The sequence below is a fragment of the Heteronotia binoei genome, chromosome 14, assembly GCF_032191835.1.
Source record: "Heteronotia binoei isolate CCM8104 ecotype False Entrance Well chromosome 14, APGP_CSIRO_Hbin_v1, whole genome shotgun sequence".
NCBI classification, from domain to species: domain Eukaryota; kingdom Metazoa; phylum Chordata; class Lepidosauria; order Squamata; family Gekkonidae; genus Heteronotia; species Heteronotia binoei.
In genome coordinates, this window is record NC_083236.1 from 43037662 (window position 1) to 43055933 (window position 18272).

At 41.3% G+C, this 18272-nt stretch overlaps 1 protein-coding gene across 1 annotated transcript in view; it reads right to left on the reverse strand.

The window, feature by feature from the left end:
* Positions 1–839: 839 nt before the first annotated feature.
* The window catches only part of CDH11 (cadherin 11), an 87584-nt gene continuing 70151 nt past the window's right edge, over positions 840–18272 (reverse strand). The window contains exons 6-12 of the mRNA XM_060253573.1: positions 17429–17616; positions 12882–13135; positions 10824–10960; positions 9184–9305; positions 6588–6705; positions 2903–3148; positions 840–2232 (exon numbers count right to left, since the gene is read on the reverse strand). Of these exons, the coding sequence (XP_060109556.1) occupies positions 1736–2232; positions 2903–3148; positions 6588–6705; positions 9184–9305; positions 10824–10960; positions 12882–13135; positions 17429–17616 (1562 nt within the window). The 3' untranslated portion in view covers positions 840–1735. The remainder of the gene's footprint in view (positions 2233–2902; positions 3149–6587; positions 6706–9183; positions 9306–10823; positions 10961–12881; positions 13136–17428; positions 17617–18272) is intronic.

Below are 18272 nucleotides of genomic sequence, written 5' to 3' on the forward strand. Positions count from 1 at the left end.
CAGTATGGCCTCACCCTATATTGCAATTGCAGACCTCTAACCGTTCTCTACTGATTATATTAAATTTAGTATTTTTACCTTTGTGTCCAGATGTTGAACACAATAGTTGAGCATGATCTGTTCCACTGTCTAAAACTAATCCAGAACTAACCTATAGATCCTTTTATATTATTAAATTAAAAGCATACCCTAAAACAATAAAACAAACCATTTCTATATTTTTCTTGTTTTAAATAATAATAATAATAATAAACTAGATGATACCACTTCAGCAAACTAAATACTACTTACATTTCCAAGCCAAAATTAATACAAATCTTAAGGTAAATAGTTGGGTACAAAATCTTTAGCAACCTAAAATGGGGTCAGACCCAGGTTTAAGTCTCTTTAAGCCCACAGAATCCTAAAACGGATATTCAGCTTAATAAGCAAGGAGGCAATTATAGGTACAGAACATGTCTGCACATTATAATGCCATTTACGGAAGCCAGTGGGATTATTAAGAGGTAAATTACATGCGTATAACATGGCAGTACTTAGAAAGAAGAAACTGATCTGAATCCAGAGCACCCTTATTCAAGCTGCTACTGTGCTTTTGAAGCAGCCATAAGCTGTATATAGACTTTACAGGTATTTCTCTTTAAACAAATCCCCATACACATTCAAAAAAAAATTATAATTGATTTTAAATAATCACTTAACAAGACAGTTTTAGCAATGAACACATAACAAATAGGGCTATTTTAAAGGTCAGACTGGTAGTTTAGAGTGATACATATGTAAATAGAGCATGGGGAACAAAACTTTCCCTTTAAATGTTTAATGAACAAAAGCGAGAATTAAAAAACGAATCCTTTTTTTTATTTCAAAGTCTGCTTCATATATTGAAGCCCATATTAAAGCAACATTACAATGTTCATAAAATATAAGTGTGATGTAACATTTTCTTACATGTCAGAATACTGATATTTGTATGTATACTAAAAATAAGAACTTTAAAATTGTACAAATAGATACATTTAAAAATGACATAGAAATAGGGCGCCTCCCACTGCAACAAGACAGAGTTTTTTTTTTAATATATCTGGCACGTATTAGTTTAAGATGAAAGTATAAGCAAAAAAGATTTACAAGAGTCAGCAGAAACAAGTTGGATGCTCAAGAGACAAAATTGTACATTGTCCTGTACATACATCATATGTGTTTAAGCTGGCTGAATATTATATATTTCAAGTTTAAAAATGCACTACGTAGGGAGTGTCCATAGTTTAAGGCGAAATTACAGCTCAGAACTGTGATCCTTTCTAATTTGTGGAAGCTTCTTTGACATAAAAAGACTTAGCTGTTCATAATACACACAAACAAAACAAAAAAGAAGAAAAAGGGGAGGGGGAGATTGCCCTCAATCCTCAGATGACTTTTAGAATTTTTCCTTTGCTTAAATATTTTGTATTTCATAAGTGGTTATTTTTTTCCCTTGTGTTGAAGTTGAGAACCAACTTCTGTATTTTGCCTTTTGCAAGAAAAGGTACTTCACAGTATTGACCACTTTGATGTCCTTATTCTTTTCCTTCTTTAAATGAAAGGACCCTCCCCCATCTCTGCCAAACCTAAATATTTTCTACGAACCTTTCTTTATTTTATTTTAAAAAATACCTGCTTACATTTTTTTCCTCTGAATTTTTTTTTCAGAATGTTAGACACAGTTCTTAAGGCCAAATTCAAAACGTTATTGTTAAGAATCATCTTCAAAAGTGTCTTTGGAGCCATATAAGTCTGCTAGTTTCTTAAAACGAGGTCCCCAGTTTTGTAGATAGTCATAGTCCAAATCAGAATCCGTCGTTGCTGACTCTAAAGAGCTTAGTGAACCAGCCACTGAGCCCCTCCCTTCATAGCCATAGATCTGGATAGAGTCATAGGGAGGAGCTGTTGGATCGTTATCGGCTTCCTGTATTCTTGTGTTGATAAAGTCATCAACGTCAACACTGTTCGGAGCAGGCCGAAGCCCTGGCCTGGGCATGTATTGATACTCAGGCTTTATGTCTTTGCGAGGAATAAATCCGTTGATGCCATCCGGGTTTTGCAAAGTTGCAATGTCAAAAGCTTCAGTGTCTTCCTCCCCGCCCCCTTCATCATCATAAGTGATAATGTTCTCTCGGACATCTTCTTCTTCAAAGACAATGAGGGGCTCTTTCTTTTGCCGTTTCAGTGTTACAAATAGCACTACAATCACTGATGAGGGGGGAAAAAAATCAAATGAGAGATGTAATAGATCAATAATGACCTTCTTGCAGTTTTGGTAAATCTAGGAATCCTATAAAGGGAGAGCTTATTCCTTCCTCCTGCTGCAGCTCGTTGATCTCCCCCAAATGGTGTTCTTGTGGAGTCAGGGACCCTCATAAACATCATGAGAATTCAATCAGGGGTCTGTCACAGGAAGAGGAAATTGGAAGAAATTTCATCTCCCATTTATTTATTTATTCAATTTATATCTCGCCATCCCTACAAGCAGGCTTAGGACAGGTTACAAGGTCACATAAATCATGACCCTGTAACAGTATCACATTTACCATATAAAATCAGAACGTTAAAAGTGAAGTAGTAATGAAAACCCAATGTGAGGGTTTTCATTACCACTTCCTAGTGATACTATGGTTGGCCCTTCTGAGAAGTGCTGATGGAGGCTGGCCACTGACCACAAGGCAGAAACTTTATTAGCAGAAAATCTATCAGCAGAAAATTTAGCCTGGATCCAACCCCCTGGTGTGTGAGTACCACGTCTCATATCTGTTGATTTAAACGGGGCATCTCACTGGATTGTGCCGCCTGTGATTCAGTGCATTTGAATGGAAGGGGAAGTAGGGGAACAAAAAGGATAAACAAAATGCAGAGACTTCCTTACCTAACAAAATCACAATGCAAGCAAGGATTGCAATTAAAGCCCCGGTACTGAGTCCTGCATTAAGGGTGTACGCTTCAGCATTGCATGAGATCCTGTCGCCATCACAGCCACATACTCGGATTGTGAGCGTGTTGGTGCTGCTCAGTGCAGGATTCCCACCATCACTTATCACAATAGGCAGAAGGTATAAATCCTGCATCTGTCGACTGAAGCTTGTGCGTCTCGTGATAACGCTTGCTGTGTTATCTGTTGAAAATAAGACAATCATTATGCCTGTCTTGTCCCTTCCCTAAAAGAAAATTATGTTTGCCCTTTTTAAACAAAACCACCTCTTTGCTTAAAGGCATGACAGCCCTTTGACACAGAATGTGTGGCACACGCTATGGCTGTCTTCAGTTACTTGAGGGTGGACTGCAATATTGAAAAGAGCACACTTCAGCTGAAGGATGAGTCTCAGCCAATTGTTTTTTTTTTGTCATTCTCTCTGTAGCTCAGAAGTGATGACTTCAAGCAGATTGCCCCTGCCAACCCCGTAAATGTAATTAGTAGAGGGAGCAGGGAAGTGGTGTGGGTAGCAGCAGCAGTTCAATTATGCCACTTCCAGGAACATTTGGAAGCAACAGTGGTAGCTCTAGGAATTACCAGAAACTATCATAAACTCTAATCACTGAAAACTCTCTAGTTGCTTCCAGGTATTCACCATAAGTGACATCATTTCATGGGTGATGATGGGTGAATTTTTGTTGATTAATTTTTAAAATTTATTTTAATTTTTTTCCCCCAAGGAGAACTTGGAGCAGTGGATCCCAAGCTCCAACCAGGGCTTGACATCACTAAATGTCTTTTCCCTTAGAGATCAAACTCAACTGAAGCACCTTTTTGGTTAAATTTCAAGTTTCTTTTCCTGCATTATGGACTCTCATTCAGTGACTTAATGACATTCACATTTTGGTTCGCTGCATAATTACATTAGGATGAGGAAATACAATCTCTGAAGGGCAGCTAAAAATATTTATTCATAAAATGTAGCTCACTCTTCATACAACACTGAGGATGTGCCAATTTTTGCCCTAGTGTTTACTGCAGTACAGATGTAAATTAGCAGAGATACAAATCTCCAGATACTAAAGAGATTTGCAACAGGCAGTCCCCAGACAGCTAAAATTGGCTATAGCTCCCTGGTGTATATCTACCGCGTGTTTCAGACAGAGATTATTATCTCTACTTTGTAGTTTACATTTTTGGAACATACACACACAAAAAGGAATTTTTTGAGCAGCTGAACCTCATTTCAATACAGTTCGGAATGGATGCAGAGCTGTAATACACAGATACAGGTTGATAATAGTGGGAGATCTAGAAACTGGGAGGCCCATGTGGAATACATGACATTGTCTTCAACTGACTCAAATCATCGGAATCCAGGTCAGCATAATCACCTCTGATTGGCAGTCCTTTCTTTAGGTAGTTGTTTTTCATATCACCTATCAACGGAAGATGATGGGACTGAACCTGTGACCTTCTACATGCCAAGCAGATGCTGTACTACTGAGCCACAGCTTCTCCTCAAATGTTCAAATTCACCACAGACGTTTGCTGGGTGACCTGTATCACTTTGTATCAGCCTAACCTCATATTTGGTGGTTATGAAGATAAAAGGAGGAGGGAATGGGCAGACCCCAATGCCACCGCAAAATGATGTGCACATGTTAAGAGGACAGGCCTCGGATTCAGTGGGAGCTCACAGGAGCACAGCTCCTGAACCTTTCTGAGAGTTCCACCTCCTTGTCCATTGAATAGTATGTGGAGCTGCGTAACAATCCCTGGATGAGCTCCACCATCTATTTTTCTACAAAACAACCCTCGAGAGGACTGATATGCTTATGTCAATTCTAGATGTTGTGGGCATGCTGCAGGCAGTGCCCAACACCTCCTGGAAGTAACGTATGTGCATCATCAGAGGGACCCTAAACTGGTTCAGTTCCAGCAAGTTTTTCTGGGGTGTTCCGTTTGGGTGTTCAGGGCCACTTGATTAATGAGCCCCAACTTGTGTTTCCAATCTTCCCATCCTTAAGGGAAATAATTATCTGTGCTACCCTGCATATCTTGGAAGAAGCTTGGGATTAAACTCCAGTCATAACAATAATGAGCCCCAAAGTTCTGTGCCATGCAAGTCCTACTACCTCTAAATATATCTCTCATCCTTCCGGAAGAATCACAGATCTTCTTTCATGCCCTTTCCCCTGAATGTATTTGTGAACACTGTTGTGTTTCCTCTTTAAAGGCATTTTGAGCTTCATTTCCAAGGTTTCAGATATTGGCTTCACTGAAATAAACAGGTCTGCTTATGAGATGACAAAGAACAAGATTCCACACACTGTGGACTTTTAACTGTGCTGCCCTTCACATCACATGCTCGCTTGGGGAAAAAAAATCAAAAGTATAATGACGTAAACGATAGCGCTAAATGCAGCTTTAAAAATTCACCTAAATTTAGCTGTCAAAATAAATAGATTCCCCCATCTTTATATTTTCAGTGTATTTCCTTTGGCAGGCATCTCAGTTATCAAGCACTTGAAAGAAATGGCATATATTCAGACATTATGTCACCGGGCAGAATTCCAATGGAGCCCTAGAAGTAAATTTGGCATAGCATATAAGCTAATTCCTAATACTGTCATTTCCTCAGACTTTATTTACTGTTTTAAAGAGGGGGTTGTGAGCTAAACAGGATTGTAATCCTGCCCCCCGCCCCCCACAGCCTTGGTCTATAATTACAATCAAATGGGGCAATTTTATCAGTACCATGATTGCATGTTATTTTTTCTTTAATTTTGGGGATGGATCTCACATGTTGTTTGAAAGAACAACAGAGGTGCTTTCCTTCAGCGGAAATAGCTTGACATTGACACAAGAGGCTGTTTAAAGAAAACACATATGTGTTAGTAGAACAGAACTGGGCTGTCTAGCCCTTGGCTTCTACCAAAAAAGTCTGTGAAAAAAAACTTGGCCTGTTTAGAAGACAGACACAGTCTGAATCCATTAACACAGCTTATTTAAATAGCAATCCTAGGCAGATGCATGCAAAGTGAGTGGATCAAGACAATGCGGGGCTGCTGTACACCCATTGTTTACGTCATTATACTTTTGATAGTAATAAGTAGAAAGAGAAGCTGCTTATTGAAAGATTTCTTCTTCAGTGAGTTTCTGTAACTCCAGCCCGGATTCTTGTTGAGGCAGAAACATGCCTCAGTCCTTAGTTCTTGGTAATTTTTCACCCACAAATTCTCCCAGCTCTCCCACAATCTGAAAGGAATAAACAGGGCAAGAGTGCTTTGCCTTCCTTTCATCCAGTCCAACTCAAGAGCTGACGTGTTCAGTTCCCAAAATTGTGGTGGCCGCAGAGGTTTAATGAAGAATAATGATCTGAATTATTATGCTTTTTTCCCCTACCCATGCAAGCAATAGTAGTGCATTTATCATATAGATTTTATAGTATACATGGTCTCATCTAGAAAAAGAAATGCTGGAGAGCACGCATTTAACAAATGCCTCCAATCTTCACTTGCATCTTTTGCCTCTTCCAGCCCAGGCCGTCATGCACAGCTAATGAAACAATTGTTCTGTGACATGATATCAGACATTTAGTTCACTTCCATCTGTTACAGTAAATCTGAGCACATACCTCGGTTATCTCGGAGAGTAAAATTAGGATTGTGGATAATTTCAGGCGGCAAGCTGAAGATAAATCTTGGGCCATTGGCTGTATCATCCTTGTCCTCTGCAGTAATTGTAATTAATGGCTGAAAAAGAAAGGCATTTGTAAGCACCTAGCACATTTTTTAAAAGTTTCACCTTTTTTGTAAATGGATTCCTAAAAGTTAAATAACAAGGGAACATTGTATCATTTCATGCAAGCTATAAACTGGGGTTGCCAGTTATGGGTTGTGAAACTCCTGGAGCTCTGGTTGTGGAGTAGGGCTGCCACTTGCCAGCTTCTACCTTGCAGCGGGTGAGGGGGTGGGGGGGATCCTGGGTCCTTTCCTGGATCTTCTGCCACATGTGCTTCCATCACCCGGAAGTGACATCATGGCATAGCTAACATTGGGGGTTGAGGCTCTAGTTTTTGGGCAAAACTCTATGGTTTGTAGCTGATTTCACCAGAGTTTTACTCAAAAACTAGAGCGTCACCTCACCACACAAAGTCAGCGACATGATGACATCACTTTCAGGTGACATCATCACATCACCTTTTGGGCCAGTTGAGGTGGGATTTCCCCCCTGCTGCCGGCCCTGCAAATGAGGGGGTTTGGCAACCCTACTCTGGAGCCTGGGGAGGGAGAACACAAATGAAGCAGTTGTGAGCTGATGATTACCAAGAGGTAAGGGAGTGGAGCCCTTCTCATCCTGTCCCCCCTTACATGAGTTAACTGAACATTCAGAGTGTTGTGCTTTTAGGACCAGAATTGTCTGTGCTGCCTCTCCAAGGAAACTGTCAAAGGCAGCTTACAAAAATAAAACATAAACAACACATACAATTTAACAATTAAAATCCAGCATTCAGAAAACCAAAATGTTGAGCAGCATAGATTGATGGATTAATAGCAAAGTATCAACATGATAACAGAGCAAACCCCTTAATTAAAAGTCTGGATTAAAAAAAAAAACCCCGACATTTTGGCCAGGCACCTGAAAGAGGGCAGCAAAAGCTCTCTGTGAGCCTTAAGCTGAAAGGCATTCAACAGCTAAGGTGCCACTACTGAAAAAGCCCTGCTTCTGGCCACCACTCACCTAAAAGTATTGACAGCAAGTGTCACTCCTAGCTCATTGTTACCAGCTTCCAGTTGGGAAATATCTGGAGGTTTGGGGGGGGGGGTGCAGCCTGAGGAGGCAAGATTTGTGGAAGGGAGGGACTTCAGTGGGATATATAATACCATATTGCCCACGCTCCAAAGCAGCCATTTTCTTCAGGGGAACTGATCTCTCCCACCTGGTGATCAGTTATAATAGCAAGATATCTCCAGCTGCTACTTGGAGGCTGGCAACCCTACCCTATCAAATAATGGAATGAGACAGGAAGGGGTGGAGCCTCTAGATACAGAAAGGTGCAGTAAGGTATGGAAAGCAGAAGAAGGAGGCAAGACTGCCATGCTGGGGAGCTTAATCACTGCCACAGGAGATGGCGGCGGCTACAAACATAGACAGCTTCAAGAGTGGATTAGATAAGCATATGGAGCAGAGATCCATCAGTGGCTATTAGCCACAGTGTATTGCTGGAACTCTCTGTCTGGGGCAGTGATGCTCTGTATTCTTGGTGCTTGGGGGGGGGGGCACAGTAGGAGGTCTTCTAGCCCCACTGGTGGACTTCCTGATGGCACTTGGGTTTTTTGGCCACACTGTGACACAGTGTGTTGGACTGGGTGGGCCATTGGCCTGATACAACATGGCTTCTCTTATGTTCTAATCATAAGTCTTAACACCTTATTTAAGGTAACTAACAAAGATTTCAGGTTTTCACGGCTGGTAACATCATTAGGGTTTGTAGAATCTTTCGGGATCAAGTGCCGTGTTCTACTGGAGAAAGTTTTCCTTCCAGACGTTTCGTTCTCAGCTGCAGAGAACATCCTCAGTGGCGTTGCAGCTGGAGCAGGCGCTCTGACCTTCTTGGCTGCTGGGCATTGAGTGGGGCCAGGGCTGCTGGAGAGCTGCTATTTCTAGGCTGAAGGGGGTGTGATGAAACAGCAATTGGTTTGTGGATGTGCCCATTGTTTGGTGGGGCTTCCTGGAAGGGTAGTGATAAGGAAACTGGCTGTTGAATGTGACCATTGTTCTGTGTTAATTGCTGGGAGGGTTGGAAGGGGTTTGAAGATAAGGAAGATGGTTGTTGACTGTGCTGATTGTTCTGTGGAATTTGCTGGTTGTTCTGAGACTTTCTGCAATTCATAGTCTGTAGGGTGTTTTGCAGAGCTGGGTACCTGGAGGCTGGCAAAAGCTCTGCAAAACACCCAGCTCTGCAAAACACCCTACAGACTATGAATTGCAGAAAGTCTCAGAACAACCAGCAAATTCCTCCAAAATGTGACCTGTAGTAACAGCAAGCCAACACAATCTTAAAATATAGAATATATGTATCCCAAATTCAAGTTGTTAAAAAAAAAAAATCTTACAATGACTTTTGTATTTAAAACACACACAACTGTTGAGAGTCTATTTTGAAATGTTTAGCATTGTCCCAGCTTCTCTGTCCCACTCAGAAGGGAAACATGTTTGGTAAAGGTTACCTCGTTGCTCTGACGCTTTTCGCAGACTGTGGTTTCATATGCGTCTGTGAACTTTGGAGCATTGTCATTTACATCGCGGACTCTGATTGCCACTGGAACTTTAGCTTCCTGATGCCATTTATCTACAACAGTTATGGGGGTGAATGCCACCACAACATGGAAGAAAAATGAAAGGACAAAGTGAGAATTTTATGTTCTCAGAATTATCACTGATGGAACTCATTGGCCGTTTTTATCTTCCTGTTTTGACATGGTTTCTTGTGCTATATGAATGGTAATATTTTCTACCTCCTGACCTCCTGTTTCTGAAATAATATTAATTTGAAACTGTTCCAGTGACCAGATGTGAAAACATGATTTTATAATCAAACAACTGAAAGCAGGAGAAGCTTCAGAAAAGCCCTGGAGACCTTTGTATCTTCAAGGAACATTTAGAAACATCTGACTCAATCACAGAAGAATGCTTAGCTTGGGGGGGGGGGGCATTTGGTGATTGGCCCTAGTCCTTCTGACAGATATTTTGTGGTGGCACCCATTACATGCTGCCAAAATTCCAAAGATATACAGATTCAACAAGGTTAGAGAAGCCTATATTAGGCGGTATTTGTCTAACACCTTGGGCAGCTGCACAAACATCCATATGGTAAACCAGCTTAGCTGCATGATGTCCCCATCTAGGGGCACAAGCAGGGAAAGAGTTTTGGATTGCCATCTTTCTCTCCCATCTTTTTCTCCCAGATGCCACTGAATTTTGCCTGAAGTGAAGTAAAGGTAAAGGTGTGCAAGCACCAGTCGTTTTCAACTCTGGAGTGACATCGCATCACGTTTTCACGGCAGACTTTTAACGGGGTGGTCTGCCATTGCCTTTCCCAGTCATCCATACTTTACCCCAACAAGCTGGGTACTCATTTTACCAACCTCGGAAGATGGAAGACTGAATCAACCTTGAGCCGGCTACCTGAACCCAGCTTCTGCCAGGATTGAACTCAGGTCATGAGCAGAGCTTGGACTGCAATACTGCAGCTTACCGCTCTCTGCCATGGGGCTCTCTATAGTAGTGAAGTACTGAGGTGAATGTGGAAGTTTCTGCTCAGGAGAAATAATAGGGTTGCCAGGTTGGTGTTGGAAAATACCTGGAGACTATGGGTGTGGATCCAGGAGAGGGCAGGGATAGGGGAGAGGAAGAGCCTCAGCAGGGTACAATGCCATAGAGTCCACCCTTCACAGCAGCCATTTTCTCCAGGGAGATCACCAGGCCCCACCTGGGGGCTGGCAACCCTAGGAAATAATATAGTGTAAAGGAAGGAAATGTCTTTTGATAAGACCTTCAAACTATCTCAGGATGGGATAGAAATCCCAAAAGTAAATAAATAAATTAGGAGCCCAGGTCTGGGATGCAGGGCTTCTTCATTGAACAGGCAAAGTTAATAATGTGTAGACTTAATATCTATAATGTCGAGATACACTTTGGAGTTTTCCAGACCGGCATGGTTCTCATCATGTACTTGAGGCAATTTTGGGTCAGACAAAGCACAGCTGAATAAGTTTGCTGTGCGTCACCCTTCATGACATGAATACTTTCCACCAATATTTTTAATTACAAATTATTTAAAAGCTATAATTTTCAGTTGAATACTCACGGATTTCAGCTGCAAGTATTGAAATATTATGCCAGGCTATTTCTTCTCTATCTAGGTTTTTAATGGTCACAATTGAACCATCTTCTGAGCTGATATTGAAATATCTGTCGAGGTCAGTGTGACGATCAATTAAATATCTAAAAGGGGATGCAAATGAAGTAATTAGAAGAGAATTATTCAATGGCCTCAGTTCATTTAGTGTCTCCCAAACAGTGTAGTGCATATTACTTTAAAAATAGTTTTGTGGGAGCACGCTTAGCAGGACGGGAATTTTAATTAGACACACTAAATCACTTCTTGATGGAAATGGATTTCCATTTCTTACTAATGCTTACATGCAGCTACAGAAGAGCAATTGTTTCACTCCAGGCTTTCTGTGTTAAGAGGCACTTCTTAGAGTACAGACATACAAGGAGACATAGGGCAGCCACTATGCTGCCTAACCCCCCATAATGTAGCAATTACCACATGATGCAACACCATCGTTAGTGGTTCCCTGGTCCTCTACTGCACATCTTTAGTTACCATCAGCAGAGTGAAGAAATACATGTGGTGTCATAGGGTAAGTGTCACAGGAAAAGTGTTGAGGGAAAAATCAAGGCAGGAATGCCATTTGTAGCAGCAGACTCGTGCTTCCAACAAGGTGTCAATCCAGCTTTATGTGAAAAAATCTATGCATTTTTTTCATTTGTATTTAGAGATACTATTTCCCATTTGTTTGAAAACTTCCCTTACCATCACTTTAGAACCAGCATCAGAACTGGCAAAATTATGCACTTGGTGGTTTGGCAGATGATTGAAATGTTGCTTGTTTATTAACAGTACATTTCTGTGTTCTGAAATCTAATTCAGATCTAGGAACCAGAATATGTTATTGCTCAAGGCTGAGAACTGGAAGTGCTGAAGTAAGAGAAAGACATATTTTGTGCTTGTATCTGATAATAAACACTAAAAAGTCACTCATCACTTGTTAAAGACATCTCTGAAGACTGGTATGTATTGTTTAGTAAAATAGCATTAGACCTATCCTAATGTAAGTCTGTCGCTCTTCATGAAACCATAAATATAAATTATCTATCAGATATGGGATGTTTTGTGCTACATGTGGGTTTTTTTGAAACTTTAACAACAGAAGACCCAGCTTGAGTGCTGAATTTGAGTAGGGTATTATTATAGTGGTTGCCAGGTTTTATTTTGGTATTGAACAGATTGATATGTACTCTCATTCTTCCACAAGGATTCACAAGGCAATTTCCAGCATTGGGGAAAAAATAAATAACAATAAAATTAATAACAACAATGGCTATTCAAACAATGACAGCTTTCCTCAAAATCAGAATAAACCAGCTATGGAAGTCATTAAAATGACAACTAAAGAGAACGAGAAACATCCTGAAGATGGAAAAAAAATCCAGGATTTAAAGTGGTGTCAGTTATCAGAGACTGTTAAATAAAGAAGAAGAAGATATTGGATTTATATCCCGCCCTCCACTCCGAAGAGTCTCAGAGCGGCTCACAATCTCCTTTACCTTCCTCCCCCACAACAGACACCCTGTGAGGTGGGTAGGGCTGGAAAGGGATCTCACAGCAGCTGCCCTTTCAAGGACAACCTCTGCCAGAGCTATGGCTAACCCAAGGCCATGCTAGCAGGTGCAATTGGAGGAGTGGGGAATCAAACCCGGTTCTTCCACACACTTAACCACTAGACCAAACTGGCTCTCCAATAAACAAAATATTGCAAGTATGCTAATGTTTTTAAGCATGTTTTATTTTAAGTAAAAATCTTTGTGTTTATCTTGCCCTTTATAAAATTTACAGCTCCACTACCTGGCATTACAGGTCTGATTTATGTCAGACCCAACCCTCCTAACAAATGAGTTTGGCGCCCTTGGTCTAAAATGTACATCTCTGTGGGGCTGCTCCATATAGACTAGAGAAGTAACCAATCATCTCCTAGGTTCCTTCTTAATTCTCTTGGTTTTGAAAGAGCCACAGAAGTTGGCAATGCTGGGTGGCTTCATCAGAACAAAATTAAATATTGGCATTTTAGAAGCATACCTTATAGGGCTGTTCTTAGCATCAGGGTCTTTGGCATGTACCCTCCCCACTCGAGCACCAGGGCCTGCATTCTCTTCCACTTCAAAAATGTAACTTGGTGCTAAAAATACTGGTGGCTCGTCAGCATCCTCCACATTAATTTTCACAGTCACAGTATCTTTAAATGGTCCATTGTTGATGAACTTTGGGTCTATGTGTACATTGGCTGCCTCTACTTTCAGACTGTATGTCTTTTTAGCTTCATAATCCAGGTGCTGAAAGAAACAGGAAAATGGTCTGTCAGTTGACTTCAGTAATAATATTAGGTTGGATCCAGACTAAATCCTCTATGGCAGAATGGAACTTTCCTGTCTTCCCTCTTCTACTAAAGCCTGCAGATCTCCATGAAATGCAGCTCCTGGGAAGTAGCTAATACTCTGGGGAACACCTAAAAAGTAGGAAATAGGTAGGGGTGCCAATGTCCAGATGGGGCCTGGAAATCTCCTGGTATTATAAACTGATCTCCACATGGCAGAGATCAGTTCCCCTGGAGAAAATGGCTGCTTTGGAGGGTGGAATCTAAGACATTGTACTCTGCAGAAGTCCCTCTCCTCTCCAGGCTCCACCCCCAAAATCTCCATGGGCGATTTCACACAGAGCTTACCCCCGGAGCGACGTCCCTCTTCACCGCACAGCGTCTGCGCAGATTTCGCACCAACTGCTCCGGAGAACCAGGAAGAGCCGCGAAGTGCCGAGCCTTTTGCGTCGCAAATGTAAACTGCTAAAAACCAGTTTACATTAGCGATGCAAAAGCCGCAGCTTTTCGCGGCTCTTCCTGGTTCTGCGGAGCAGTTGGTGCGAAATCCGCGCAGACACTGCGCGGTGAAGAGGGACGTCGCTCCGGGGTAAGCTCTGTGCGAAAACGCCCCATGTATTTCTTAACCCAGAAGTGGAAACCCTAAGAAAAGGGATATGGAATATGGAAGGGAATATAGGGGGTATGGAAACAGGGCTTTTTTTTTTTTTTTAGCAGGAATGCACAGGAACGGAGTTCTGGCTGGCTTGGCACCGGGGGTGTGGCCTAAAATGCTAATGAGTTCCTGCCGGGCCTTTTCTACAAAAAAGCCATGTGAAACAATGGTGACATCAGGGGTGTGATTTAATATGTAAATGAGGTCCTGCTGGGCTTCTTCTACAAAAAAAGGCCCTGTAGGGAAGAATAACATGGGGGGGGGGGTCTGTAGAGGGAAGGGAAAATCAGTGGACACTGCCAGAACAGTCTGGATCCAACTTGTTGCTAGTTCTTAGCACATGTAGAGGAAAGAGAAAATGTAAGTATTTTGAAATAAGCCAATTAAATAATAACTAAGGCTGCTTTTAAAACAGATCCTGAACTGGTTTGGGGTACAGTATAGACTATATTATATACAGTATAGACTATACATCCACAGTATAGACTATATTATGGCATGGATCCTAAATTGTTGTTTCATCAGCACAGCAGTGGCTCTTCTGACAGAACAGCTTTTCTGTCTGCAAAGGAGGGGAGGAAGATTTTTACCATTCCTCGGGGCTTCTTTGTATCAGGAACTCCTTTTCATATTAGGCCAAACGCCTCTGATGTAGCCAATTCTCCAAGAGTTAACAGTAGGCCCTGTAAGTTCTTGAAGGATTGGCTACATCAGGGCTGTGTGGCCTAATATGGAAATAAGTTCCTGTGACAAAAAAAGCCCTGATAATAGAATTTGTGGGAGGAAGACCCAGTCAGCAGCAGAAAAAGAGATGAGGACCATCAGTTATTAGATTCTGCATATTCATCAATATTGTGTGGAAACAGAATAATAAGATGCTATAGTCCATGCTAGCCCAATCTTGACCCTGGTTAATATTTGGATGGGAGACCACCAAAAAGGTTCAGTGTCTCTATACAGAATCAGGCAATGGCAAACCACCTCTGAAGATGTCTTGCCTTGAAAATTCTGAGGTTGCCTTAAGTTAGCTGTTGCTGAATGGCAAAAATAATGAAGATAGATTCAGGTGGGTAGCTGTGTTGCTCTGAAGCAGTAAAACAAAGTGCCACTGGACTCAAATGGAAGTATACCTTGGATTGATATATTTTGGTGGTTCAGTATTTGAGGGAAAAAACAGAATGTAGAGATTTTTGTCATCAAGGTTCCTCTTCATAGCATCTGGAGCTTTGACTCACAAAAGTGCATGCTGAAATAAATGCTGGTCTGCCAGAGGACTTCTTTTTTCATCTAGGTACAGAGAGCCAGTTGCTTGAGGCCCAGATTGTAACTTTTGAGCTACTGCTCTGAAACAAAGGCTGAAGACCAGCCCAAGGAGGAGCTAGGAACAGCAGCATGCCTGCTTTAATCTTGTCATGTTCACCGGGAAATAAAGCTTCTCATTTTGGCTAGCCCGAAACGATTAATCAGGACGTCTCAATAATTAATCGAGGTACATTCAGAAACAAAGGATCCAATTGTATTTACTTTTCTTTCTTGCCAACAAATATTTTCATTCACAATTACCCACTACTGGCTAGTTGGAATCTCCTGTGACCCCACCCCACCCAGTTTGGTAAATTAACGAAGACTACCTCCAATACATCTCTTACCCACCCTTAGACCACTCCTCATTTCTTTATTTGGAAACATTTCCAAAACCCTTTCACACACATTTTCATTTCCAAAGCACATTTTCAGCCAGTCAGGTACCATATGATAGTTCTGCTGGGCTCCTTTCTGCTTTCTCCAAGTGCAGGAAGAAGAAGACACCTTTTGTTTAATTCAAGTCCTAAGCCCTATAACTGAAGCCAGAATCTGGCTACACATATTCACTTGCTCAGGATTACCATGATTTGTAAGCAAAGAAGTTCCATTTCTGGCATATATTATGTACCCCAGCTCCTCAGCACTCTTCCCCTTACATTTATCTTTCACATTACTGGCTCAGCAGAAATTTGGGGTTACTGTCTGAGGATCTGGTTCTCTGCCTAGAACCTGTACAGATAGGTATCTAGAAACCAACATTTCAATCTCTTGCCCCCTACCACTTCTGACCTCATCCCTTTCTTCAGTGGTACACAGTGTGTGCGTGTGTGTGCACATCTGGAACATTTCTATTTTAAGGTGGGCATTTGATCCTGTTGTTGCACACTGTGCAACATGACCCCCCAACTCCTTCCAATAAGAAATAAATCTTCTGATTATGCCTTTGCATGCCCAAAGGATAATACAGAAGACAAAAATTTTCAGTCCATTACTTGTCTTGTAATAAGAAGGTCTAACTTCAGAGGGCAGCAAGAATAAACATGTGCCAGGGTTCCAGATCTGCCAAAAGATCCAAAACGGACATTTCCAGTTTTCAGTAGCATAACATAGAAGGTTAGATGTAGCATGAGATTCCATTTGTAGAGTTTTCAGTTCAGGTGGAACACTGTCAATGTGTTAGGAGCCCCCAAATAGTGAAGCCGGTGCCAATTATATTCCTAATTCAGCAGCTTTGGTCTCCGCATGGGATTTTCCATTATCTATACCTTACTTTTTTTATCCGTCCTCTAAGATTAGGCTTAAAGTGACTGTCCCAGTGTTGTATTGTGAGCTTTGTGCCTTAGTGAGGATTGGATTCCTGATTTCTCTGGTTCTCATCTGTCATTTTAACTTCAGTACCACTCTTGCTCATGCACTTCCTCATGAATAAGGCTCTTCTCTGTTGGGCCACCCGCAACTTTGAATCAGGTTGCTTCACATAGTCTTCTGTCCCATAGAGAACTATTTAAAACTTTTGTTATTAATGCAGCTGTACATTGCTGCCTTTCTTTGGGGCTTTATGTTAAGATGTTCACTTTGATTTCTGCAGTGACATCAGCCGAGAAATAAAAGGCAGCCTCTCTCCTTTTTTTGAATTGTAAGCTGAAAGCAGATAAGTGGCTTAGGCAGTCTGAATCTCTTGATGGGAACATAATGCTGTTCTTCTCAAGTTTTTTCTTTCTTTCTCTCCCTTTCTTTCTCTCAGCACTGAATCCGTTTGGAAGGAATATTGACAGTTTGCATCAGAAAAGCAGACGTGAGCATGCACACATACACACACATGTACGCACGCACAGAAAAATCCCTTGTAATTTTCACATTATCTGAAAATTCACACCGCGCTGCCAACTTTAAAATGAATGCTTGGTGATAACCAAAGCAATCCCATCATTTATTTCCAAGTTAATACGCAATAGGCTTTGAAGAGCGAATGGTGTTGATTTCTCAAGTGGAAGATCAGTAAAAGAATAATGTGCTTTCTTCACTTTAAAAAGATGTTAAGAAGCCTCTATGCATCGATGCCTTCTTTTCATAATCTCTTTCCTTCCATTCTGGCTCCCGGCACTAGCAGATAAGAGTAAAATGGAATGCTGGAAGTTAATCATAGCTTCATAAACAAATTATCCCAAACTGCATTTGCTGTGATTTTCTTACTATGAGTGATAATCTATCGCTATTATATTTTCTACGATGCATGGAAGGAAAATGAAGTATATTATCCATTAACAGGAATGAAGGGGTCGCATTGCTTACCTTTTTAAGCTTCACAACGCCTTCCTGAGTCTCGTAATCTGTTGTAATTTCAAATATCTCCATACCATCCCCGTCGATAATGTTGTATGCTACTAAGCCATTTTCCCCAATATCGGGATCTTTGGCCTTTACTCTTCCAGCTTCTTCCCCCGGGACAGCCGCTTCTGATATTGACATCTGATAAACACCTAGGTAAATAACATTTAGTTGTAAATGGACTGTGAAGTGCTTATGCATGATACCCCTGCTTCCATAATCTATATGTGCTCAAGGAGTACAGCAAAATGGTTTTTAATGGCAAAGTAAAGACATATTCAAAAGCCCTTTTGAGATGTTTGAAGCACATACAGTTAACGAACTTAGTAAGTGTAGGGTTCCTTCCTTCCTGTTAATTTATTCAGTGCTCCTGCTCTGCAGATCTCATGGCAGTCTATATCATTCTTCCCTCCTCTATTGTATCCTTACAACAACTCAGTAGGGTAGGGTAGGTTGAGAGACTATCTGGCCCAGGGTCATCCAGCAAGCTATACATGAACACATGAAGCTGCTTTGTACTGAATGAGAACACTGGTCCATCAAGGACAGTATCCTATAAACCAGCTATTAGTGCCTCTCCAGGAACACAAAAAAAGAGTTTTTCAAGATAGATCAAGATGGGTAGCCATGTTAGTCTGTCTGTAGCAGTAGAAAAGAGCAAGAATCCACCAGCACCTTAAAGGCTAACAAAATTTGTAGCAGGGTAGGAGTTTTTGTGAGTCACTGCTCACTTCTTTTTCACATCACCTCCTACCTGAGCCTTGTAATTGGAGATGCTGGGGACTGAAGCAGCCACCTCCTGCATTCA